At 49.2% G+C, this 26,471-nt stretch overlaps 3 protein-coding genes across 6 annotated transcripts in view; 1 reads left to right on the top strand and 2 right to left on the bottom strand.

The window, feature by feature from the left end:
• Positions 1 to 26,471, bottom strand: part of LOC144481803 (ADP-ribose glycohydrolase MACROD1-like) — a 1,226,842-nt gene that overhangs the window by 1,045,206 nt on the left and 155,165 nt on the right. The gene's annotated exons all lie outside the window — the stretch shown is intronic.
• Positions 1 to 26,471, top strand: part of LOC144481796 (leucine-rich repeat transmembrane protein FLRT1-like) — a 58,119-nt gene that overhangs the window by 6,282 nt on the left and 25,366 nt on the right. The window contains exon 1 of one of the 4 annotated variants that reach the window (XM_078200935.1): positions 11,675 to 12,175. The exons of the other annotated variants lie outside the window; for them this stretch is intronic. The gene's annotated coding sequence lies outside the window, so the exon portion shown is untranslated. Of the gene's footprint in view, positions 1 to 11,674; positions 12,176 to 26,471 lie in introns of those variants that run through there. 4 annotated transcript variants of the gene reach the window in all.
• The window catches only part of LOC144481813 (uncharacterized), a 77,251-nt gene that overhangs the window by 48,784 nt on the left and 1,996 nt on the right, over positions 1 to 26,471 (bottom strand). Inside the window, exons 2-3 of the mRNA XM_078200966.1 lie at positions 17,967 to 18,147; positions 12,048 to 12,162 (exon numbers count right to left, since the gene is read on the bottom strand). Coding sequence (XP_078057092.1) covers positions 12,048 to 12,162; positions 17,967 to 18,147 — 296 coding nt within the window. The remainder of the gene's footprint in view (positions 1 to 12,047; positions 12,163 to 17,966; positions 18,148 to 26,471) is intronic.

The following is a 26,471-nucleotide window of genomic DNA, read 5'->3' as shown; positions in this document are numbered from 1 at the left end:
AATGTCCGGGGTGCGTGGGGTCCTTAATTATGCTGGCTGCTTTTCCCCGAGGCAGCGGGAAGTGTAGACAGAGTCAATGGATGGGAGGCTGGTTTGCGTGATGGATTGGGCTACGTTCACGACCTTTTGTCGTTCCTTGCGGTCTTGGGCAGAGCAGGAGCCCATACCAAGCTGTGATACAACCGCCAAAGAAGTCCCACAAGGCCAGTGTCCCTTCACCAAATCCAGCCTGATTTACAATACCGTCACGCACCCCGGACATTCTCTCTTCCACCTTCTTCCGTCGGGAAAAAGCTATAAAGGTCTGAGGTCACGTACCGACCGACTCAAGAACAGTTTCTTCCCTGCTGCTGTCAGACTTTTGAATGGACCTACCTCGCATTAAGTTGATCTTTCTCTACACCCTAGCTATGACGGTAACACTACTTTCTGCCCTCTCTCCTTTCCTTCTCTATGTACGGTATGCTTTGTACAGCGCGCAAGAAACAATACTTTTCACTGTATCCCAATATAGGTGACATTGATAAATCAAATCAAATCAACAGTTAGGCATACTCACACAGGTACGTCCTAGTACAGAGTATACACCCTGAGTGCCGCTTACCCGCACACTCCACATTATATACCTCTGCAGGGCTCGCAGATTACACAGCGTTACCTGCCTCAATCAGGGAGTTCGTATTCCAACGGGGTGGATCTCGTTAAAGTCATCTGTGGTGAGAGAATAGAAGCAACGTTTCGAGTCTGAACGAAGGGTCATCCAGACTCCAAAAGTTGACTCGAGTCTCTCCCCACAGATGCTGCCAGACCTGCAGAGTTTTTCCAGCATTTTCTGTGATAATGTTAAGTGTTCCTCGGCGTTGTTAAGACTTTTCAATTTAATTAACAGTTTATTGATTTTACACTGTGGCTTCTACGCCCAGAAATTGGAAGGGGATGGGGGAGGAGTGGAAGAGAGAGACTGAACATTTTTCTACAGGTAGTTAAGACCGATTTACTTAAGTTGGTTTTTTTTTTCAAACACAATTAGCCAAATGGATGAAGAGAGAAGTAATGCAGAGGGACACGTTCTATATAAAGTTACAGCAATGTCATTGTACAACGTGAGGACCCTCAGGGCAACATAAATCTTGCTGGGGCTTTAAACATGACGTTCCGCAGAGCTCCAGAACACTAATTTGTACCCAGGTGCCCCACGGTGGCACAGTAGTCAGGCACTGCTGCCTCACAGCGCCAGGGACCCGGGTTCGATTCCCGGCCTTGGGTCACTGTCTGTGCGGAGTTTGCACGTTCTCCCCGTGTCTGCATGGGTTTCCGCCGGGTGCTCTGATTTCGAAAGAGATGCTAGTTAGATGGATTGGCCATGCTAAATTGTCCCTTAGGGTCCAAAGATGTGCGGGTTAGGTGGATTGGCCATGCTAAATTGCCCCTTTGTGTCCAAAGATGTGTGGGTGAGGTGGATTGGCCGTGCTAAATTGCCCCTTAGTGTCCAAAGATGTGTGGGTTAGGTGGATTTGCCACGCTAAATTGCCCCTTAGTGTCCAAAGATGTGTGGGTTAGGTGGATTGGCTGTGCTAAATTGCCCCTTAGTGTCCAAAGATGTGTGGGTTAGGTGGATTGGCCACGCTAAATTGCCCGTTAGTGTCCAAAGATGTGTGGGTTAGGTGGATTGGCCATGCTAAATTGCCCCTTAGTTTCCAAAGATGTGTGGGTTAGGTGGATTGGCCATGCTAAATTGCCCCTTAGTTTCCAAAGATGTGCAGGTTAGGTGGATTGACCATGCTAAATTGCCCCTTAGTTTCCAAAGATGTGCAGGTTAGGTGGATTGACCATGCTGGCATGGCCCAATGGGGTAGCATGCCATCATGCTACCCCAACAGTGGTTAGCACTGCCGCCTCACAGTGCCAGGGACCCGGGTTCGATTCCCGGCTTGGGTCACTGTCTGTGTGGAGTCTGCACGTTCTCCCAGTGTCTGCGTGGGTTTCCTCCAGGGGCTCCGGTTTTCTCCCACAGTCCGAAAGACGTGCTGGTTAGGTTGCATTGGCCATGCTAAATTCTCCCTCAGTGTAACCCGAACAGGCGCCGGAGTGTGGCGACTGGGGGATTTTCACAATAATTTCATTGCAGCGTTAATGTCAGCCTACTTGTGACTAATAAACTGTAAAACTACAAAGGAAATTGCTCCTTAGTGTCAGTGGGATTACCTGGGCAGATAAGTGGGGATAGGGCTTGGGTGGGATTGTTGTCGGTACAGACTCAATGGGCCAAACAGCCTCCCTCTGCCCTGTAGGGAATTCTATGGTATGATTCTATGATTCTGAGAGAGAAACGGAATGACGAACGAAATAACAAAGAACAAAGAAAATTACAGCACAGGAACAGGCCCTTCGGCCCTCCAAGCCTGCACCGACCATGCTGCCCCGACTGAACTAAAACCCCCTACCCTTCCGGGGACCATATCCCTCTATTCCCATCCTATTCATGTATTTGTCAAGACGCCCCTTAAAAGTCACCACCGTATCCGCTTCCACTACCTCCCCCCGGCAACGAGTTCCAGGCACCCACCACCCTCTGTGTAAAAAAAACCTGCCTCGTACATCTCCTTTAAACCTTGCCCCTCGCACCTTAAACCTGTGCCCCCCCCCCTCCCCCCCCCGCACTAGTAATTGACTCTTCCACCCTGGGGAAAAAGCTTCTGACTATCCATTTTGTCCCTCATAATCTTGTAGATTTCTATCAGGTCGCCCCCTCAACCTCCGTCGTTCCAGTGAGAACAAACCAAGTTTCTCCAACCTCTCCCGATAACTAACGCCTTCCATGCCAGGGCAACATCCCTGTAAATCTTTTCTGTCCCCTCTCCACACCCTTCTGGTCGTCAAGTAATTATTTTGCGTTTCTTAAAAAAAAGGTGCAACGTGCAATCCGACCGCGTTACTGAAGATTCAAAGACAATTTTATAGTTGAGGTATTTTATGATATAATTCTAAATGTCACAGTTTTATTTTATGTGACTGTTGGACAGGTATCACTCCATTCGCCAATCTATATTATTGCAGTGCCCAAGTCCTCACTTTGGTTCCGAGTCCTTTGCAACTTTCGCTCGCTGACATTTTGAGACTGCGGGGGAAAGTCTTACTGCGTTTTCCATCATAACATTTAATTGACCACGGCACTAATTTTCCTTCTTTACATTAAGACCCAAAGGGAGGAGGGCGGGGGGGGGGGGGCGGGGGGGATACATTAGCCTGCTGCTCAAATTAAATGTCACGTTTCTGTCGATGAAGGTCACACACGGGTCTGAACTTTGTCAGTAGTTTAATTCTTTCACTCTGGCATTAGCTTTGGAGTTAGTTAAGGTTCTGTCAGTTTTTTATCGTGCCTTGTATAAATTTACAAAATAGAAATTTATCGGATTAAAATGCTACCTGGGACGGATGTGAATCTGTCAAGCCAGGGCAAATGAAGTTTAATATTTCATAAGCTGGTAGACTGCAGTCGAATTTTTAAACAACGACAACCACTTCTATTTATCTCGCCTCACTGATGGAATAAAATGCCCTGAGGTGCTTCACAAAGTCAAGTTTATTCACGGGTAGCCGTGATGTGGAGTTGCCGGCGTTGGACTGGGGTGGGCACAGTAAGAAGTCTCACAACACCAGGTTAAAGTCCAACAGGTTTATTTGGAATCACGAGCTTTCGGAGTGCCGCTCCTTCATCAGGGAAGAAGGAGCAGCGCTACGAAAGCTCGTGCTACCAGATAAGCCGGTTGGACTTTAACCTGGTGTTGTGAGACTACTTACTTTATTTTGAGTGTCACAAGTCACCCTAACACTGCAATGAAGTTACTGCGAAAATCCCCCAGTCGCCCACACCGCGGCGCCTGTTCGGGTTACACTGAGGGAGAATTTAACACCCTAACCAGCACGTCTTTGGGACTGTGGGAGGAAACCGGAGCACCCGGAGGAAACCCACGGAGACACGGGGAGAACGTGCAGACTCCACACAGACAGTGACCCAAGCCAGGAATCGAACCCAGATCCCTGGCGCTGTGAGGCAGCAGTGCTAACCACCGTGCCACCCACATGTTGTGGACAAGGGAACAATTTGCTCCAATCAGGCCACATGTGGAAGGGTGACATTTTAACATCTTCTGTATTTGCATACTATACCAGGTGAAGAGAGTGATCCAGTCCCAGCTTGTAATATTTGGAGTTACTCAGTTAATGGTAGGGCGTTGGGGAGAGTTACAGAACAAAGAGATCTAGGGATACATGTTCATAGCTCCTTGAAAGTGGAGTTACAGGTGGACAGACTGGTGAAGAAGGCATTCAGCATGCTTGGTTTCATTGGTCAGAACATTGAATACAGGAGTTGGGACGTCTTGTTGAAGTTGTACAAGACATTGGTAAGGCCACACTTGGAATACTGTGTACAGTTCTGGTCACCCTATTATTGAAAGGATATTATTAAACTAGAAAGAGTGCAGAAAAGATTTACTAGGATGCTACCGGAACTTGATGGCTTGAGTTATAAGGAGAGGCTGGATAGACTGGGACTTTTTTCTCTGGAGCGCAGAATGGCTGAAGGGTGATCTTATGGAGGTCTATAAAATAATGAGGGGCATAGGTCAGCTAGATAGTCAATACCTTTTCCCAAAGGTAGGGGAGTCTAAAACTAGAGGGCATAGGTTTAAGGTGAGAGGGGAGAGATACAAAAGGGTCCAGAGGGGCAATTTTTTCACACAGAGGGTGGTGAGTGTCTGGAACAAGCTGCCAGAGGCAGTAGTAGAGGCGGGTACAATTTTGTCTTTTAAACAGTTACATGGGTAAGATGGGTATAGAGGGATATGGGCCAAACGCGGGAAATTGGGATTAGCTTAGGGGTTTTAAAAAAAAGGGCGGCATGGACAAGTTGGGCCGAAGGGCCTGTTTCCATGCTGTAAACCTCTATGACTCCATTTGGGTTGCGTGTATTTCATTGCTAGACCGGAGGCTGGAGAAAATTACAGAGATGGCGAGGTCACGGAGGGATTTTAAAACGAGAATCAGTAAAATAAGGGGCTGTTTGACTGGAAGCCAATGTAAGTCAGTGAGCACAGGGGTGATGGGGGAAACAGGACTCGGGAGTTAAGACACGGGCAGCAGAGTTCTGAATGAATTCAAATTTACAGAGTGTAGGATGTGGGAGGGCAGCCAAGAGTGCGGTAGATGAGTCAAGCTGAGATAGAACAGAGGCATGAATGAGAATATCTGTTGTTGATCAGCTCAGTCAGGGGCCAAGTCATGCAATGTCAAGGAGGTGGAAATAAGCAGTCCTAAGGTGCAATTTTCCTGTCCTGGCCGCCACGGGAGTCGTGGCGGGTGCAGGGAGGCGGACCACGCAAAGGTCTACTGTTCTTGACTGGGATTTCCGGTTTTGTGGGGAGCGTGGCCAGAAACTGCCGCCCTTGGAGAGCTCATAAACATGAGGTCGGAGGTCCACCTCGGTGACACCGAGGATGCGAACACACTGGCTTCAAATCATAGAATCCCGACAGTGCGGAAGGAGGCCATTTGGCCCATCGCGTCTGCACTGACCACAATCCCACCCAGACCCTATTCCCATAACCCCACGTATTTACCCTGCTGGTCCCCCTGACACTAAGGGGCAATTTAGCATGGCCAATCCACCTAACCCACACATCTTTGGACACTAAGGGACAATTTAGCATGGCCAATCCACCTAACCCACACATCTTTGGACACTAAGGGGCAATTTAGCATGGCCAATCCACCTAATCCGCACATCTTTGGACACTAAGGGGCAATTTAGCATGGCCAATCCACCTAATCCGCACATCTTTGGACACTAAGGGGCAATTTAGCATAGCCAATCCACCTAACCTGCACAGCTTTGGACACTAAGAGGCAATTTAGCATGGCCAATCCACCTAACCTACATGTCTTTGGACACTGAGGGGCAATTTAGCACGGCCAATCCACCTAACCCGCACGTCTTTCGAACTGTGGGAGGAAACCGGGGCACCCGGAGGAAACCCACGCAGACACGGGGAGAACGTGCAGACTCCACACAGACAGTCACCCCCCTAGTCCGGGAATTGAACCGGGGTCCCTGGCGCTGTGAAGCAGCAGCACTAACGACCGCATGATCTCAGACTGTTGCCAGGGAGAGGGATGGTGTCGGTAACGAGGGATCCGAGGACCAAAAACAATGGCTTCAGCCTTCGCGGGGTTTAATTGGAGGGAGATTTCTGCTCATCCAGTACTCGCTGTCGGGTAAGCAGCGAGCTAAACAAATGCTTAGTTACATTTAACAGGTTAAAAGACAGCAGGAAATCTGCTCCAAGCTTTGCTATTAATCTATTAATTTGTTCTTGACAAGGCAGCATTAATTACCCGTTGCAAAGCTGTTCTTCATTGCTGATTAACTTTTTGAAATGCGCGAGGTATTGTTACACGGGCAAACCTGCCTGCCAATGGCACAAGGCACAGTCCCGCAAACTGCAACGAGATGGATAACCAGTTAATCTGTGCCGATGGTACCGGTAGAGCAATGAATGTTATCCAGGCAATTTGAAAGAAACTCCCCTCTTCCTCTCTGGAAGAAGTTGTGGGTTCAGAACGGGAGACAGGGGGCCTTCTCGACCTTAATGTCAAAGCAAAATACTGTGGATGCTGGAATCTGAGATAGAAACAGAAAATGCTGGAAAATCTCAGCAGGTCTGACAGCATAAGAACTAGGAGCAGGAGTAGGCCATCTGGCCCCTCGAGCCTGCTCCGCCATTCAATAAGATCATGGCTGATCTTTTCATGGACTCAGCTCCACTTACCCGCCCGCTCACCATAACCCTTAATTCCTTCACTGCTCAAAAATCTATCTAACCTTGCCTTAAAAACATTCAACGAGGTAGCCTCAACTGCTTCACTGGGCAGGGAATTCCACAGATTCACAACCCTTTGTGTGAAGAAGTTCCTCCTCAACTCAGTTCTAAATCTGCTCCCCCTTAAGGCTTACATTAACACTGCAATGAAGTTACTGTGAAATTCCCCTAGTCGCCCACACTCCGGCGCCTGTTCGGATCAATGCACCCGAACCAGCCACGCCTTTCGGACTGTGGGAGGAAACCGGAGCACCCGGAGGAAACCCACGCAGACACGGGGAGAACGTGCAGACTCCACACAGACAGTGACCCAAGTCCGGGAATCGAATCTGGGTCCCTGGCGCTGTGAGGCAGCAGTGCTAACCCACTGCGCCACCGTGCCGTCCCTACAGTCATAGCTCGGGTGTAGAGAAAGATCAACTTAATGCAAGGTAAGTGTTTTCAAAAGTCTGACAGCAGCAGGGAAGAAGCCATTCTTGAGTCAGTCTTAAGCTGTTCTTAAAGTAGAGTTTATTTATTCGTGTCGTAAGTAAGGCTTACATTAACACTGCAATGAAGTTACTGTGAAATTCCACGGGTCGTCACACTCCGGCGCCTGTTCAGGGTCAATGCACCCGAACCAGCACGTCTTTGGACACTAAGGGCCAATCCACCTAACCTGCACATCTTTCAGGCTGCGGGAGGAAACCGGAGCACCTGGAGGAAACACACGCAGACACGGGGAGAACGTGCAGACTCCACACAGACAGTGACCCAAGCCGGGAATCGAACCCGGGTCCCTGGCGCTGTGAGGCAGCGGTGCTAACCACTGTGCCACCGTGCCGCCCCTCCTTTGGCACATAAACATGACCACGTCTGGAGATTTGTTTCCCCAGAAGTTAAATCTCCTGTTATCCAGTGTTTATATCGATCTTCACATTGTGGAAGACGGTGAATGATGTCATTCACAAACATTGCTCCGTCGGGCCCTCAGTTGTTTCCTGCGGTGACCAGAGATTTTACCGTCCCAAGTTACTACCCAATAAGAAGCAAAGTGCCATGAGCAGATAAAGGAACTGAAGAACTATTTGACGACAGGTTCAGAAGGGAAGCGAAAAAGCCAATGCAGGAAGCAAAGAGGGAGTATGAAGAGAGACCGGCATCTAACATAAAAGGGAATCCCAAAGTCTTCTATACGCATGTAAACAGCAAAGGTGTGGTAAAAGGAGGTGTCGGGTCTCCTGGAAACAACATGCATGATGACAGGGAGAAAAGCTGAGGTATTAGGCACGGGGGCACAGTGGGTTAGCACTGCTGCCTCACAGCGCCATGGACCCGGGTTCGATTCCCGGCTTGGGTCACTGTCTGTGTGGAGTTTGCACGTTCTCCCCCCGTGTCTGCGTGGGTTTCCTCTGGTTGCGCCGGTTTCCTCCCACGGTCCAAAAGACGCGCTGGCAAGGTGGGTTGGCCATGCTAAATTGTCCCTTAGTGTCCAAAGATGTGCAGGTTAGGTGGATTGGCCATGCTAAATTGCCCCTTAGTGTCCAAAGATGTGCAGGTTAGGTGGATTGGCCATGCTAAATTGCCCCTTAGTGTCCAAAGATGTGCAGGTTAGGTGGATTGGCCATGCTAAATTGCCCCTTAGTGTCCAAAGATGTGCAGGTTAGGTGGATTGGCCATGCTAAATTGCCCCTTAGTGTCAGGGGGACTAGCTAGGGTAAATGTATGGGGTTACAGGAATAGGGACTGGGTGGGATTGTGGTCGATGCAGACTCGATGGGCCGAATGGCCTCCTTCTGCACTGTCGGGGTTCTACGATTAAATTAATCCTTTGCCTTTACCTTTTATGGGTGGCACGGTGGCACAGTGGGTTAGCACTGCTACTTCACAGCTCCAGGGACCTGGGTTCAGTTCCCGGCTCGGGTCACTGTGTGGAGTCTGCACGTTCTCTGCGTGGGTTTCCTCCGAGTACTCCGGTTTCCTCCCACAGTCCAAAAAATGTGCAGGCTAGGTTGATTGGCCGTGCTAAAATTGCCCCTTCGTGTCCCACTGTGCCGTCCATAAAAGGCAAAGGATTAATTTAATCAAAGAATCCTACTGTCCAGAAGGAGGCCATTCAGCCCATCGAGTCTGCACCGACCACAATCCCACCCAGGCCCTATCCCCATCACCCGACTTATTTACTCTGCTAACCCCACCCCCGACACTGAGGGGAGAATTAAGCACGGCCAATCCACCTAACCAGCACGTCTTTCGGACTGTGGGAGGAAACCGGAGCACCCGGAGGAAACCCATGCCGACACGGGGGGGGGGGAGAGAACGTGCAGACTCCGCACAGAGAGTGACCCAAGCCGGTTGATTGGCCGTGCTAAATTGCTCCTGCGTGTCCCGAGATGTGTATGCTGGGGTAAATATGCGGCCTTTTGGTCATAGGGCCCTGGGTGGGATTGTGGTCGGTGCAGGCTCGATGGGCCGAATGGCCTCCTTCTGCACCGTAGGGATTGTAGGATTGTATTGTATAAGAGGATGGCACCCAGGCGACGGAGGAAGAGGAGGTCACGAATGCACGGGGAAACCAGAATCTTCCGGCTGTTCGCAGCAGCAGGGTCTTCTGCTCCCACCTACGGCGCACGCCGGTTTCCCCGACAGCGTGGGGTGAGGTCAGTGCGAAATCTCATTGACGGGAGTGGGACTCGAAGCTCCCAACTACAAAAGCAAATGGCTGCATATTCTGGAAATCTGAATGGTGACTGGTGTGTGGCCAACTTGAATTGGGGGCTTTGTAAAGGGGTACCTTCGTCAAGCTGACCAGCAGGAGTGCTGGGAAAGGGGAACTCACACTCGGGAGTTATTCAGCCGGCTTTCCAGAGCCACTTCAAGTCAGCCATGCGCTTTTAAAAGTTTATTTGTTAGAGTCACAAGTAAGGCTTACATTAACACCGCGATGAAGTTACTGTGAAAATCCCCCAGTCGCCACCCTCCGGCGCCTGTTCGGAGAATTTTGCACGGACAATGCACCCTAACCCAGCACGTCTTTCAGACTGTGACAGGAAACCCACACAGAGTAAAAGATAGAATGAGAGGGAATGCTGGGCGCAACTTGGCGCCATTAACCCTGCAATGAAGTTACCGTGAAAATCCCCCAGTCGCCCACACTGCGGCGCCTGTTCGGGTTACACTGAGGGAGAATTTAGCACCCGAACCAGCATGTCTTTCGGACTGTGGGAGGAAACCGGAGCACCCGGAGGAAACCCACGCAGACACGGGGAGAATGTGCAAACTCCACACAGACAGTGACCCGAGCCGGGAATCGAACCGGGGTCCCTGTCGCCTGTGAGGCAGCAGTGCTAACCCACTCTGCCACCGTGCCGCCCCCCTATAGATCATAGAAATCCTACAGTGCAGAAGGAGGCCATTGGGCCCATCGAGTCTGCACCGACCACAATCCCACCCAGGTCCTCCCACATATTTCCCCTGCTAATCCCCCGACACGAGGGCAATTTATCATGGCCAATCCTGTACTGAATCTGCACAACTTTGGAGTGTGGGAGGAAACCGGAGCACCCGGAGGAAACCCACGCAGACACGGGGGAGAACATGCAGATCCCGCACAGACAGTGACCCAAGCCGGGAATCGAACGCGGGTCCCTGGCTCTGTGAGGCAGCAGTGCCAACCACCGTGGCCGCTCTTGAAACTGCAAACTTTCTGAAATCTCAGCAGATTTGTTTTTTTTTTTTGCCTTCCAATAAAACTTCCTGAAAACCTCCCGCGCCTGAAACAAGAGGGGCACACGACTGCTGAGGAGCCTCACATATTCATCTGACATCCCTCCCTTTCCTATTTTAGCACCCAATAATTAGGCAACGCCTGAGTCTAAAATAATAAGGGGAGCGGCTTCAACAAGACAACATCCCTCCACATAATTTCAGGATGGCCAAGGTTGATGAGTAGAGTCACTTCCTCGGCTTTTAACATCTAAATATCGAGCAGGCCAAGGAAAATACAATTCAGGGGAGGTCATAGAAATCATAGAAACCCTACAGTGCAGAAGGAGGCCATTTGGCCCATCGAGTCTGCATAATCCCACCCAGGCCCTACCCCGACATATTTTACCCACTAATCCCTCTAACCTACGCATCTCAGGACTCTAAGGGGCAATTTTTAACCTGGCCAATCAACCTAACCCGCACATCTTTCGGACTGTGGGAGGAAACCGGAGCACCCGGGAGGAAACCCACGCAGACACGAGGAGAATGTGCAAACTCCACACAGACAGTGACCCGAGGCCGGGAATCGAACCCGGGACCCTGGAGCTGTGAAGCAGCAGTGCGCTAACCCACTGTGCCAACCGTGCCGCCAGGTGTTAGGACATCGCTTGCTTTGTACCATCACGGTTCTTATGGGACCCGGGGGGAAGCTTTTCAACCAGGCGCAAAAGCGAGTTATTTACGTGACAGTAAGTGTGCACCATGAAATGTGTAAAAGAAACCCCATTCATGGAAGTGCCAGTGTGACTAAGTGGGAACACATGCACTCTTTCTGTTGGATTCGGTTTGGAGGCAGCCCAGACGAGCCTTGCCTACCCTTCCACAAAAACTCGATACTCTGAAGCAACTGTAATAACAACTTTGCAGTGGCAGGGGGTCCAGATCTGACGAGAGTCAATCATGTGTACCACACCGCCCCCCCTCCTGCCACTCCACACACCCACCCACGACCAATGCCCCCCTCCCCCTCCCCCAGCGCCCCCTCCCCTCCACCAACCCCCCACCGTCTTCCCCCGCTTTAACAACAAGAGGGTCGCAAAGGGAGAGAGAGAGAGAGAGGACACAGGCACCATCGGATAGCCCTCTTGCTCCGTTCCCAAGCCTTGCCTCGGGGAGATACAGAAGCTGCGGTTCATTATTCGGTCTGGGGTGCACCGTATGCAACTGAAGATAAGAGTGCGTTTTTTATTTTAAGTAGCAGTGTGTTGTTGAAAACGTTGCTGGAAGATGACTCCCCCCCCCCAAAAAAAAAGAAGACGATGTCTTGACCAGAGAAATTGAGTTAAGCTGGAATCTCAGTCTCAGGAGTGGAAGAACTCCGGATCTGTGTGACAGCAGCGATTTAGCTCTGGAAGACTTTGTGTGTTCACTGACTTAAAAGAGAGACCCTCCCCACACACACACACACACACACACTACCCTGGCGTTTTCTGAACCGTCACCAGTTGAGGTGAAGAAAGCTGCAGACAAGCCTGTGCGAACGACAGCTGTCAGGATGGTCTCAGTGGAACAAAATGAAGGTTGGTCACACAGCCTACAATTGTAAGGTGAGAAATTAATCTCAGCGGGTCTCTGGTTTCATCGGAGCCAACCTGCCTTGGGGAGGCGGAGGCGCTTTCCAACTGCGGCTCCAGGGGATCTGATATTTCCAGGCAAGAAAATTTCACATAAGGGAACTCAATGAATCACAGTTTATAAGAGGCGGGAAAATACACGCAATTTAACAGCAATTCTTCTCGTGTTATAACTCCGCCACTTCAGCAAATAACTCATTTGACCTTTTGTATTGTTGACAGGAACACGACCGGTAATATATTCTTGATCATAGAATCCCCACAGCGCAGAAGGAGGGCCATTCGGCCCATCGGGTTTGCACCAACCACAATCCCACCCAGGCCCTATTCCCGTAACCGCACATATTTACCCAAGCTAGTCCCCCTGAGACTAGGGGCAATTTAGCATGGCCAATCCGTCTAATCCGCACCCCTTTGGACACGAAGGGGCAATTTAGCATGGCCAATCAACCTAATCCGCACATCTTTGGACACTAAGAAGCACTATAGCACGGCCAATCCACCTAACCTGCACATCTTTGGACACTTAGGGACAATTTAGCATGGCCAATCCACCTAACCTGCACATCTTTGGACACTTAGGGACAATTTAGCATAGCCAATCCACCTAACCTGCACATCTTTGGGCACTAAGGAGCAATTTAGCATGGCCAATCCACCTAACCTGCACATCTTTGGGCACTAAGGAGCAATTTAGCATGGCCAATCCACCTAACCTGCACATCTTTGGACACTAAGGGGCAATTTAGCATGGCCAATCCACCTAACCTGCACATCTTTGGACACTAAGGGACAATTTAGCACAGCCAATCCACCTAATCTGCACATCTTTGGACACTAAGGGGCAATTTAGCACGGCCAATCCACCTAACCCGCACATCTTTGGACACTAAGGGGCAATTTAGCATGGCCAATCCACCTAACCTGCACATCTTTGGACACTAAGGGGCAGCTTAGCATGGCCAATCCACCTAACCTGCACATCTTTAAACATTAAGGGTCAATTTAGCACAGCCAATACAACTAACCTGCACATCTTTGGACACTAAGGGGCAACTTAGCATGGCCAATCCACCTAACCTGCACATCTTTAAACATTAAGGGTCAATTTAGCACAGCCAATTCACCTAACCTGCACATCTTTGGACTGTGGGATGAAACCAGAGCACCCGGAGGAAACCCACGCAGACACAGGGGAGAACGTGCAGACTCCGCACAGACAGTGACCCAAGCCGGGAATCGAATCCAGTCCCTGGCGCTGTGAGGCAGCAGTGCTAACCCACTGTGCTACCGTGCTGCCCAAATTTCACTGGCTATTTTTGAACTAACCAAAGTCATGATGGGCACTGTAAAGTATTTCTTTTGTTTGCATCGATACAAACATGTTTGTTTAAAAATCAATAGTTGTAAAGACGAGTTCTGATTTTGAAAAGCTTTGAGGAAAAACACGAATTGGAGTGAATGGAGATTAAAAGTAACTGTAGCCTCCTAACATGGCTGCCACAAACCTGGTCACTTGGTAATGAATGATTGCCAATACCTCATGGGACACCACGGTGGCACAGTGGGTTAGCACTGCTGCCTCACAGCGTCAGGGACCTGGGTTTGGTTCCTGGCTTGGGTCACTGTCTGTGTGGAGTTTGCATGTTCTCCCCGTGTCTGCGTGGGTTTCCTCCGGGTGCTCCGGTTTCCTCCCACAGTCCAAAGATGTGCAGGTTAGGTGGATTGGCCACACTAAATTGCCTCTTAGCGTCCAAAGATGTGCAGGTTAGGTGGATTGGCCGTGTTAAATTGCCTCTTAGCATCCAAAGATGTGCAGGTTAGGTGGATTGGCCATGCTAAATTGCCTCTTAGCGTCCAAAGATGTGCAGGTTAGGTGGATTGGCCATGTTAAATTGCCTCTTAGCATCCAAAGATGTGCAGGTTATGTGGATTGGCCATGCTAAATTGCCTCTTAGCGTCCAAAGATGTGCAGGTTAGGTGGATTGGCCATGCTAAATTGCCTCTTAGCGTCCAAAGATGTGCGGGTTAGGTGGATTGGCTGTGTTAAATTGCCTCTTAGCATCAAAAGATGTGCAGGTTAGGTGGGTTGGCCATGCTAAATTGACCCTTAGTGTCCAAAGATGTGCAGGTTAGGTGGATTGGCCATGCTAAATTGCCCCTTAGTGTCAGGGGGACTAGCTCGGGTTATGGGGATAGGGCCTGGGTGGGATTGTAGTCGGTGCAGACTCGATGGGCCGAATGGTCTCCTTCTGCACTGTTTTATGACTCTATCAAAAGCTACTTCAAAGCAATTAAGGGGCTGTACGCGGTTAACAAATACTATTCAGCACAACAGATGAATGAAGATTTGAAGAATGGTCTCGATTGAAGAACAATAGATGGGAATAACACTACAAATCACACTATCCTCCTAAACTGCTGCAGTACAAATATTAATCCAAACGGGAAACAAGCAGGCGTCCACCCAGTGAAGCGCTTGATTTAAAACCCTCTCGATATAATCGAACCTGGGGTGGGGAGGACGGAGGGATTCTCCAGTACCCTTAGCCCCGGGTGCGGATCCCGCCGGACTTGTGAACTCGGTGAGAGACCTGCAAACGGGATTTGCGCCGGGCGTTTAAAACGTACCCGGTGCCGCTGGCCCGTGCCACTCAGGACCATGCGCAAAGAAAGGCCAAGAACCCGATCAAACAACAATCTTTCATTTTAATTTCATTGGTGAGAAATTAAAGTCGAATGCAGTGACCTCCCGGTGTGCTCCCGCTCCCCCAGCAGGAAGCCGACCCAGTCGCCAATCGCGACAGGCCCCTAAAAGCAGGGGACCAGGCGTCATGGACTCCGAGGGAGAGCAAGGGGGAGATTTGATCTCATTTATTATTTGTCAAATGTATCGGGATACAGTGAAAAGTATTATTTCTTGCGCAGTGTACAGGCAAAGCATACCGTTCATAGAGTACATCGGGAGAAGGGAAAGGGTTTGATTTGATTTATTATTGTCACATGTATTGGGATACGGCGAAAAGTATTATTTCTTGCGTGCTGTACAGATAAAGCATACCGTTCATAGAGTACACTGGGGAGAAGGGAAAGGATTTGATTTGATTTATTATTGTCACATGTATTGGGATACAGTGAAAAGTGTTGTTTCTTGTGCGCTATACAGACAAAGCATACCGTTCATAGAATCATAGAAACCCTGCAGAAAGAGGCCATTCGGCCCATCGAGTCTGCACCGACCACAATCCCACCCAGGCCCTACCCCCATATCCCTATGGATATTTTACCCGCTGATCCCTCTAATCTACGCATCTCAGGACACTAAGGGGCAATTTTAGCACGGCCAATCAACCTAACCCGCACATCTTTCGGACTGTGGGAGGAAACCGGAGCGCCCGGAGGAAACCCACGCAGACACGAGGAGAACGTGCAAACTCCACGTATTATTTCTTGCGCCGTGTACAGACAAAGCATACCGTTCATAGAGTACATAGGGAGAAGGGAAAGGGTTTGATTTGATTTATTATTGTCACATGCATTGGGATACCGTGAAAAGTGTTGTTTCCAAGTGACCCAAGCCGGGATTCGAACCCAGGTCGCTGGAGCTGTGAAGCAGCAGTGCTAACCCCACTGTGCTACCGTGTCGCCATTCATAGAGAAGGAAAGGAGAGGGTGCAGAATGTAGTGTTACAGTCATAGCTAGGGTGTGGAGAAAGATCAACTTAGTGCGAGGTAGGTCCATTCAAAAGCCTGACGGCCGCAGGGAAGAAGCTGTTCTCGAGTCGGTTGGTACGTGACCTCAGACCTTTGCATCTTTTATACTTGGGGGAGGGACGCTGGGACCAGCGATTTTGGGGGAGTCGAGCATTATTCTGAGATCTCTGAGGAGACGTTCCTTGCCAGCGTCTTTTAAGTCCCATACATCTCATTCACGGTGCAAATCATCCCATGAGCTCCAGAAAAACCGTCTAAGTGAGGGTGGATTGCGTTTGGTATCATGCCCACCCACCCGGTGGGAACCGCACCACGTTTCCAGCCGGTGACCACGCTGAGAACAGTTTTGGGAGAGTCGCACACCCGATTTTAAAACATCCCTCCGAAAATGTCGCCAACATTAAGTTAAACGAAATGTGCCCATCCAACATCACTCATCAACAAAAATTAACTTGCAAATGGCAAATAAGAGATGGCACAGTCAGAGGTGGCAAGATGAGAATCAGCTGAGTCTTATCCCAAGTATAAAAACCAGGGAGGCCTTCAGCAAGACGAAAAGCGAATCAAACTCGTTAAAAATAACATTTAAGCAGCTTACCAAATTTAGAGAGGAAATAAAAGTGCCCTTTTCCACAATAAGCCGTCCCGAGCCACGTTCGGGAGCCGGCTACCGAACGGTGAGAGAATGAGAACAGCCACCAATTAAAATGTGCTGGTCAAACCCTGATTCCCGTCACATCAACGTAGCAATCATCGAACCCCTACAGTGCAGGAGGAGGCCATTCGGCCCATCCAGCCTACAACGACAACAATCTCACCCCCATCCCCATAACCCCACGTATTTACCCTGCTTATCTCCCTGACACTCGAGGGCAATTTAGCATGGCCAATCAACCAAACCCGCACATCTTTGGACACGAAGAGGCAATTTAGCATGGCCAATCCACCCAACCCGCACATCTTTGGACACTAAGGGACAATTTAGCATGGCCGATCCACCCAACCCGCACATCTTTGGACGCTAAGGGACAATTTAGTATGGCCAATCCACCTAACCTGCACATCTTTGGACACTGAGGGACAATTTAGCATGGCCAATCCACCTAACCCGCACATCTTTGGACACTAAGGGACAATTTAGCATGGCCAATCCACCTAATCTGCACATCTTTGGACACTAAGGGACAATTTAGCATGACCAATCCGCCTAACCTGCACATCTTTGGACACTAAGAGGCTATTTAGCTTGGCCAATCCACCTAACCTGCACATCTTTGGACACGAAGAGGCAATTTAGCACGGCCGAACCACCTAACCTGCACATCTTTGGACACTAAGGGACAATTTAGCATGGCCAATCCACCTAACCTACACATCTTTGGACACGAAGAGGCAATTTAGCACGGCCGAACCACCTAACCTGCACATCTTTGGACACTGAGGGACAATTTAGCATGGCCAATCCACCTAATCTGCACATCTTTGAACACTAAGGGGCAATTTAGCATGGCCAATCCACCTAACCTACACATCTTTGGATTTGGAGAGGAAACCGGAGAACCCGGAGGAAACCCATGCAGACACGGGGGAAGAACGTGCAAACTCCAATGCGTCACAGACTATTCAACTGGCAAATCAGGCCATCTGTGAGCAATCGATGAGGGACAGAGCACAGTGCGATCACCCACGAAGAAGTGGGGTGCTGTTAAACCTTGGGATGTGTATCAAGAATTTTGGAAGACGAAATTCAAAAGGTTTTTAATAGGAGAAGGAAGGGAAGATTGGACAGAGATGGGGGTGGAAAGAGAGGAACCTTGAGAAACCTGGTTTCAGGTTGGGTGATTTACGAAAATTTATTTACGACGAAAATTGATTTACGACCAGTTTATTCCAGAGAGACCTGCGCCGTCACCCACCAACTGAGCTAGTGGCAGGCTAAAGTGTTCTTGAGATATGCAATGGTAAAAAATGCTTTGCTGTCTTCTATGACTGTCGTAGTAACTCTACTAGAAATTCAATACGTGTGATTTTTTTGGATGATGTCTCTTACGTCTGAAGAGGCTGTTTGTGATCCAGGCTTAAAGCTGAAGAGCTGAACTCAGGTAAAGTACTGAGAGGCAGCTGGTGCCTGGGAAATATATCCGAGAGTGAATTAACACTGTCTCGAGTGGACAGGAAAACTACTCCGGAAAAGAATTGCAATATTTCCACCGCGACTATTGACGTGGCTCCTGCATCAAAATGGGAAGCATATTAGAGTCAACCACACAAGTGTAAAGCTTTCAAAAACGCACGTGATTTTGTAAAGGGGCATGTAATAATACAACTACTAAACCTGGAGGATTAATTTTTTAATTGCTTTTGTCCTTCTGTCACAGCTTTATCCTAGTAAAGTTTTTTAAAATGGGCGGCATGGTGGCACTGCCTCACGGCGCCAAGGACCCGGGTTCGATTCCCGGCTTGGGTCACTGTCTGTGTGGAGTCTGCACGTTCTCCCCCTCGTGTCTGCGTGGGTTTCCTCCGGGTGCTCCGGTTTCCTCCCACAGTCCGAAAGGTGTGCAAGTTAGGTGGATTGGCCACGCTAAATTGCCCCTCGTGTCAGGGGGATTAGCAGGGTAAATGTGTGGTGTTACGGGGATAGGGTCTGGGTGGGATTGTGGTCGGCGCAGACACGATGGGCCGAATGGCCTCCTTCTGCACTGTCGGATTCTATGATTCTACGAAATAAATTTTGAAGTGTGGTCAACCATTGCTACGTAAGAAACGCAGCAGACAGTTGTTACACAGCAGGGTCCCATAAACAGTAACGGGAAAATGTCCAATCCAGCATGTCCAATCAACCTAACCCGCAGATCTTTGGATTGTGGGAGGAAACCGGAGCACCCGGAGGAAACCCACGCAGACACGGGGAGAACGTGCAGACTCCGCACAGACAGTGACCCAAGTCGGGAATTGAACCCGGGTCCCTGGCGCTGTGAGGCAGCAGTGCTAACCCACTGTGCCGCCGTGTCAGCCCTACAATACAACTGAGAAAATAACCTGGTGATGTCTCTCGATGGCCGAGGGACAGTAACAGTGGGAACATGAACATCAGTACCACAGATACCACCCGATACAAGGCTGCTAACCTGTCAGTGATTTGCCAATGCGCGCATAAACGGTGGCACAGCGGGTTAACACTGCTGCCTCACAGCGCCAGGGACCCGGGTTCGATTCCCGGCTTGGGTCACTGTCTGTGTGGAGTCTGCACGTTCTCCCCGTGTCTGCGTGGGTTTCCTCCAGGTGCTCCGGTTTCCTCCCACAGTCCGAAAGACATGCTGGTTAGAACATAGAACATAGAACATTACAGCGCAGAACAGGCCCTTCGGCCCACGATGTTGCACCGACCAGTTAAAAAAAAACTGTGACCCTCCAACCTAAACCAATTTCTTTTCGTCCATGAACCTATCTACGGATCTCTTAAACGCCCCCAAACTAGGCGCATTTACTACTGATGCTGGCAGGGCATTCCAATCCCTCACCACCCTCTGGGTAAAGAACCTACCCCTGACATCGGTTCTATAACTACCCCCCCTCAATTTAAAGCCATGCCCCCTCGTGCTGGATTTCTCCATCAGAGGAAAAAGGCTATCACTATCCACCCTATCTAAACCTCTAATCATCTTATATGTTTCAATAAGATCCCCTCTTAGCCGCCGCCTTTCCAGCGAAAACAATCCCAAATCCCTCAGCCTCTCCTCATAGGATCTCCCCTCCATACCAGGCAACATCCTGGTAAACCTCCTCTGCACCCTCTCCAAAGCCTCCACATCCTTCCTGTAATGTGGGGACCAGAACTGCACACAGTACTCCAAGTGCGGCCGCACCAGAGTTGTGTACAGTTGCAACATAACGCTACGATTCCTAAATTCAATCCCCCTACCAATAAACGCCAAGACACCATATGCCTTCTTAACAACCTTATCTACTTGATTCCCAACTTTCAGGGATCTATGCACACATACACCTAGATCCCTCTGCTCCTCCACACTATTCAAAGTCCTCCCGTTAGCCCTATACTCAACACATCTGTTATTCCTACCAAAGTGAATTACCTCACACTTCTCCGCATTAAACTCCATCCGCCACCTCTCGGCCCAACTTTGCAACCTGTCTAAGTCTTCCTGCAAACTACGACACCCTTCCTCACTGTCTACCACACCACCGACTTTGGTGTCATCAGCAAATTTGCTAATCCACCCAACTATACCCTCATCCAGATCATTAATAAATATTACAAACAGCAGTGGCCCCAAAACAGATCCCTGAGGTACACCACTTGTAACCGCACTCCATGATGAATATTTACTATCAACCACCACCCTCTGTTTCCTATCCGCTAGCCAATTCCTGATCCAATTTCCTAGATCACCCCCAATCCCATACATCTGCATTTTCTGCAGAAGCCTACCATGGTGAACCTTATCAAACGCCTTACTAAAATCCATATATACCACGTCCACTGCCTTGCCCCCATCCACCTCCTTGGTCACTTTCTCAAAAAACTCAATAAGGTTAGTAAGGCACGACCTACCTGCCACAAAACCATGCTGACTATCACCTATCAATTCATTACTCTCCAAATAACTATAAATCCTATCCCTTATAATTTTTTCCAACATCTTGCCGACAACAGAAGTGAGACTCACCGGTCTATAATTCCCGGGGAAGTCTCTGTTCCCCTTCTTAAACAATGGGACAACATTCGCTAACCTCCAATCTTCTGGTACTATACCAGAGGCCAACGACGACCTGAAGATCAGAGCCAGAGGCTCTGCAATCACTTCTCTTGCCTCCCAGAGAATCCTTGGATAAATCCCATCCGGACCAGGGGATTTATCTATTTTCAGACCCTCCAGAATATCCTGCACATCCTCCTTATCAACTGTAATACTGTCTATTCTACTCCCTTGCAACCCAGTTAGGGTACATTGCCCCGAACAGGTGCCGGAGTGTGGCGACTAGAGGATTTTCACAGTAACTTCATTGCAGTGTTAATTTTAAGCCTTACTTGTGACGAATAAATAAACTTTAACATCTCCACAGCAAGAACATCTGATAAGATGTTCGAAGAGACCAGTTATTCGACCATAAGACATAGGAGCAGAATTAGGCCACTCGGCCCATCAAGTCTGCTCCGCCATTCAATCATGGCTGATATTTTTCTCATCCCCATTCTCCTGCCTTTTCCCCATAACCCCTGATCCCCTTATTAATCAAGAACCTATCTATCTCTGTCTTAAAGACACTCAATGACCCGGCCTCCACAGCCTTCTGCGGCAGAGTTCCACAGATTCGCCACTCTCTGGCTGAAGAAATTCCTCCTCATCTCTGTTTTAAAGGATCGTCCCTTTAGCCTGAGGTTGTGCCCTCTGGTTCTAGCTTTTCCTACTAGTGGAAACATCCTCTCCACATCCACTCTATCCAGGCCTCGCAGTATCCTCTAACTTTCAATAAGATCCCCCCTCATCCTTCTAAACTCCCAACGAATACAGACCCAGAGTCCTCAACCGTTCCTCATACGACAAACTCTTCATTCCAGGGATCATTCTTGTGAACCTCCTCTGGACCCTTTCCAAGGCCGGCACATCCTTCCTTAGATACGGGGCCCAAAACTGCCCACAATACTCCAAATGGGGTCTGACCAGAGCCTTATACAGCCTCAGAAAGTACATCCCTGCTCTTGTATTCTAGCCCTCTCGACATGAATGCTAACATTGCGTTTGCCTTCCTAACTACCAAGTCAACCTGCAAGTTAACCTTAAGAAAATCCTGAACTAGGACTCTCAAGTATCTTTTGCGCTTCCCATTTCTTAATCCTCGCTTCATTTAGAAAATAGTCTGTGCGTCTATTATGTGAGACTCAAGGCAGATATTCAACCACAATAACAACTGCTATTTATACTGCACATCTGAAGTAATAAGATGCCCCGAGGCATTTCGTAGAAGTGTTCTGAAACAGAATTTGACACCAAGCCACGTGAGGAGATGACTTGGACAGGTGGCCAAAAGTTCAGTCAAAGAGGTCATTTTTAAGGAGCGTCTTAAAGGAGGAGGGAGAATTAGAGAGGGATAAAACTTTATGGAGTGAATTCCAGAGCGTCGGGGGCCCAGGCAGCTGAAGGGACAGATACGAATGATGAAAATTAGGGAGGCTCAAGAGGCCGGAATTGGAAGAGCGCAGGGAGGGCTGTAAACAAAGAAAACTACAGCACAAAACTGGCCCTTCGGCCCCACAAGTTGTGCCGAACATATCCCTACCTTCTAGGCCTACCTATAACCCTCCATCCTATTAAGTCCCATGTACTCATCCAGGAGTCTCTTAAAAGACCCTATTGAGTTTGCCTCCACCACCACTGACGGCAGCCGATTCCACTCGCCCACCACCCTCTGTGTGAAAAACTTCCCCCTAACATCTCCCCTGTACCTACCCCCCAGCACCTTAAACCTGTGTCCTCTCGTAGCAGCCATTTCCACCCTGGGAAAAAGCCTCTGAGAGTCCACCCGATCTATGCCTCTCAACATCTTATATACCTCTATTAGGTCTCCTCTCATCCTACGTCTCTCCAAGGAGAAAAGACCGAGCTCCCTCAGCCTATCCTCATAAGGCAGGCCACTCAATCCAGGCAACATCCTTGTAAATCGCCTCTGCACCCTTTCAATCTTTTCCACATCCCTCCTGTAATGAGGCGACCAGAACTGAGCACAGTACTCCAAGTGGGGTCTGACGAGGGTCGGAACTTTCACATCTTTCCCCCCGGCAGCGAGGGGTGCATTTGAGTGGGGAGTCCCGTTGAGAACGGCGGGTCCAGAAGACCCCCACGGCGACCCGCCTCTGTGAAACACGTGGCGGTTTGCACGGAAGGTCCCACCCGGGACACAAAATGCTTGCTCAAAGTCACTGCCACTTCCTTGTTCCCCATCAGTGAGATTACTAATCAGTGATTCTCACCACGCCTCTGAGTGAAACCGTTCGTCCTGAATCCACTAAATAAATAGCTGCTGCGAATAAATTCGCAACTCTCGGTTTGCCTTTTGTTGCAGAAGCGTGGTGGTGGGCGAGTGGAATCGGCTGCCGTCAGTGGTGGTGGAGGCAAACTCAATAGGGTCTTTTAAGAGACTCCTGGATGAGTACATGGGACTTAATAGGATGGAGGGTTACAGTTAGGCCTAAAAGGTAGGGATGTGTTCGGCACAACTTGTGGGGCCGAAGGGCCTGTTTTGTGCTGTAGTTTTTCTATGTTTCTAACTATTACATCGGTGGGGTTTTTTTGCCTCGCCGTATTTTAGATACCTCTAAAAAGTGAGTTCTTAATTCCTCACCACCCACGCCGACACTATAGTTAAGAAAGCCCCACCAATGCCTCTACTTTCTCAGGAGTCTAAGGAAATTCGGCAGGTCAGCTACGACTCTCACCAACTTTTACAGAATCATAGAATCCCTTACAGTGCAGAAGGAGGCCATTCAGCCCATCGAGTCTGCACCGACCACAATCCCACCCAGGCCCTATCCCCATAACCCCACATATTTACCCTGCTAATGCCCTGACATCAGGGTCAATTTAGCATGGCCAATCCACCTAACCTGCACGTCTTTGGACTGTGGGAGGGAACCGGAGCACCCGGAGGAAACCCATGCAGACATGGGGAGAACGTAGAGACTCCACACAGACAGTGACCCGAGGCTGGAATTGAACCCGGGTCCCTTGGCGCTGTGAGGCAGCAGTGCTAACCACCGTGCCGCCATGCCGATGCACCATAGAAAGCATTCTTTCCGGTTCTATCACAGCTTGGTATGGCTCCTGCTCTGCCCAAGACTGCAAGAAACTACAAAGAGTTGTGAATGTAGCCCAGTCCATCACACAAACCAGCCCCCCATCCATTGACTCTGTCTACACTTCTCGCTGCCTCAGAAAAGCAGCCAGCATAATCAAGGACCCCCACGCACTCCGACATTCTCTCTTCCACCTTCCTCCATCAGGAAAAAGATACAAAAGTCTGAGGTCACGTACCAACCAACTCAAGAACAGCTTCTTCCCTGCTGCCGTCAGATTTTTGAATGGACCTACCTTATATTAAGTTGATCTTTCTCTACACCCTGGCTATGACTAGAGGGGCGGCACGGTGGCACAGTGGGTTAGCACTGCTACTTCACAGCGCCATGGACCCGGGTTCGATTCCCTGCTTGGGTCACTGCCTGCGTGGAGCTTGCACATTCTCCCCATGTCTGCGTGGGTTTCCTCCGGGTGCTCCGGTTTCCTCCCACAGTCCAAAAGATGTGCTGGTTAGGTGCTAAATTCTCCCTCAGTGTAACCCGAACAGGCTGGAGTGTGGCGACTAGGGGATTTTCACAGTAACTTCATTGCAGTGTTAATGTAAGCCTTACTTGTGACTAATAAACTTTATTTTGCTTTACTTTAGCATATTCTGCACCCTCTCCTTTCTTTCTCCCCTATGTACTCTATGAACGGTACGCTTTGTCTGTGTAGCACGCAAGAAACAACACTTTTCACTGTATCCCAATACATGTGACAATAATAAATCAAATCAAATCCTATCTCGCATTAAGTTGATCTTTCTCTACACCCTAGCTATGACTGTAACACTACATTCTGCATTCTTGCATTTCCTTCTCTATGAACGGTATGCTTTGTCTGTACGGCACGCAAGAAACAATACTTTTCACTGTATCCCAATAATGTGACAATAATAAATCTAAATCAGATCACCTCAAAAGTACTTGCACTGGCCCTGGCCCTGATGTTATATTTTAAACCACACCCACGCTGTTGAACGAAAACCTTTCTTTAATATTTTATTGTAGCTCCTGGAGCTACACGGTGCACCCAGAGGACATTTTTCATAACTTCTGGAGGTTACGAACTCTCAGCACATTAGTGCTTATTACTTAAGCATCAGGAGAATAAACAACAGTTAAATAATGCTAATGTTTTATATTAAACTCGCTCCATAAAAGGAAGCTCGTGTGTTTGTAAGCTCTCCTGTTAATTCTTCTCCGTGCAGTCAAGTTTTACTTCTTTACAAAGCTTATCAACCATGGTAAATAGTTCAACGCATCTCTCTAACAGTTGTGAACCAATTATCTCATAGAGCATCTTATCATTGAATCCTACAGCGCAGAAAGAGGCCCATCAAGTCTGCACCGACCACAATCCCACCCAGGCCCTACCCCCATATCCCTACATATTTTATCCACTAATCCCTCTAACCTACACATCTCAGGAAACTAAGGGGCAATTTTATCATGGCCAATCAACCTAACCCGCACATCTTTGGACTGTGGGAGGAAACCGGAGCACCCGGAGAAAACCCACGCAGACACGAGGAGAATGTGCAAACTCCACACAGACAGTGACCCAAGCCGGGAATCGAACCCAGGTCCCTGGAGCTGTGAAGCAGCAGTGCTAACCACTGTGCTATCTGATACGAGCAGTCCTGCATTTAGATATTTAAGCAGTGGGTATGGGTTTGAGTAACTAAAGTTTTAAAGTTTATGTAATAAGTCTGTGGAGGCAGAAGCCCCTTCACCAAAACCCCTTTATTTACAAATTCTAACAGCAGTACACAGAGTGCTAGCAGTTAGCAGTCCGTCTCCGGGGGGTGTGGGGGGGGCGGCTGTGTGTGTGTGTGTGCGCCAGAGGAACTGACACGCTGGGTTAAGTACAAGGCAAAGGCTCCCTGATTGGCCCATCAATTGGATCCTTAGTCGGGGAGTTCATACTTCAATACCTCAATGGCCCGATTGAAGTCATTACAGTTTATTATTGGTCTTACATTAGAATCATAGAATGCCTACAGAGAAGGAGGCCATTCAGCCCATCGAGTCTGTACCGACCACAATCCCACACCGGCCCTATCGCTGTAGCCCTCATTTACCCTTGCTAATCCCCCTGACACAAGGGTCGATTTAGCACGGCCAATCAATCTAACCCGCACATCTTTTATAGTAACACTGCGATGGGGTTACTGTGAAAATCCCCGAGTCGCCCACACTCCGGCGCCTGTTCGGGTTACACTGAGGGAGAATTTAGCACGGACGATGCGCCCCAACCAGCGCGTCTTTCGGACTGTGGGAGGAAACCCACGCAGACACGGGGGAGGGAGAATGTGCAGACTCCACACAGACAGTGACCCGAAGCCGGGAATCGAACCCGGGTCCCTGGCCCTGTGAGGCAGCAGTGCTAACCCCACTGTGCCACCGCGCCGCCCTAAATGCAGAGGGAGCTGCTAATCATCCACAGAAGTAAACCAAAACAGTCACCCAACAGTTAATATTCGGGTTACGTGACTTGACTGACCCTTCTCTCTTGCAAATGTCTTGAAATAAATCTTTGCCACAGTTTTGTCAGGTTAGACGAGTGACATCACCCTGAATGTAGCTAATTTTCCCAAACCCATTTAGTATGACTGGATTAAAACAAATGATGCGTTTCGAGTGGAAAGAAAATAACTTGTGTTTATACAGCAACATTCGCAGCATCAGTCAGTACCTGAA

Source organism: Mustelus asterias, chromosome 33, assembly GCF_964213995.1.
Source record: "Mustelus asterias chromosome 33, sMusAst1.hap1.1, whole genome shotgun sequence".
NCBI classification, from domain to species: Eukaryota; Metazoa; Chordata; class Chondrichthyes; order Carcharhiniformes; family Triakidae; genus Mustelus; species Mustelus asterias.
This window is presented reverse-complemented; position numbering and strand designations above follow the sequence as displayed.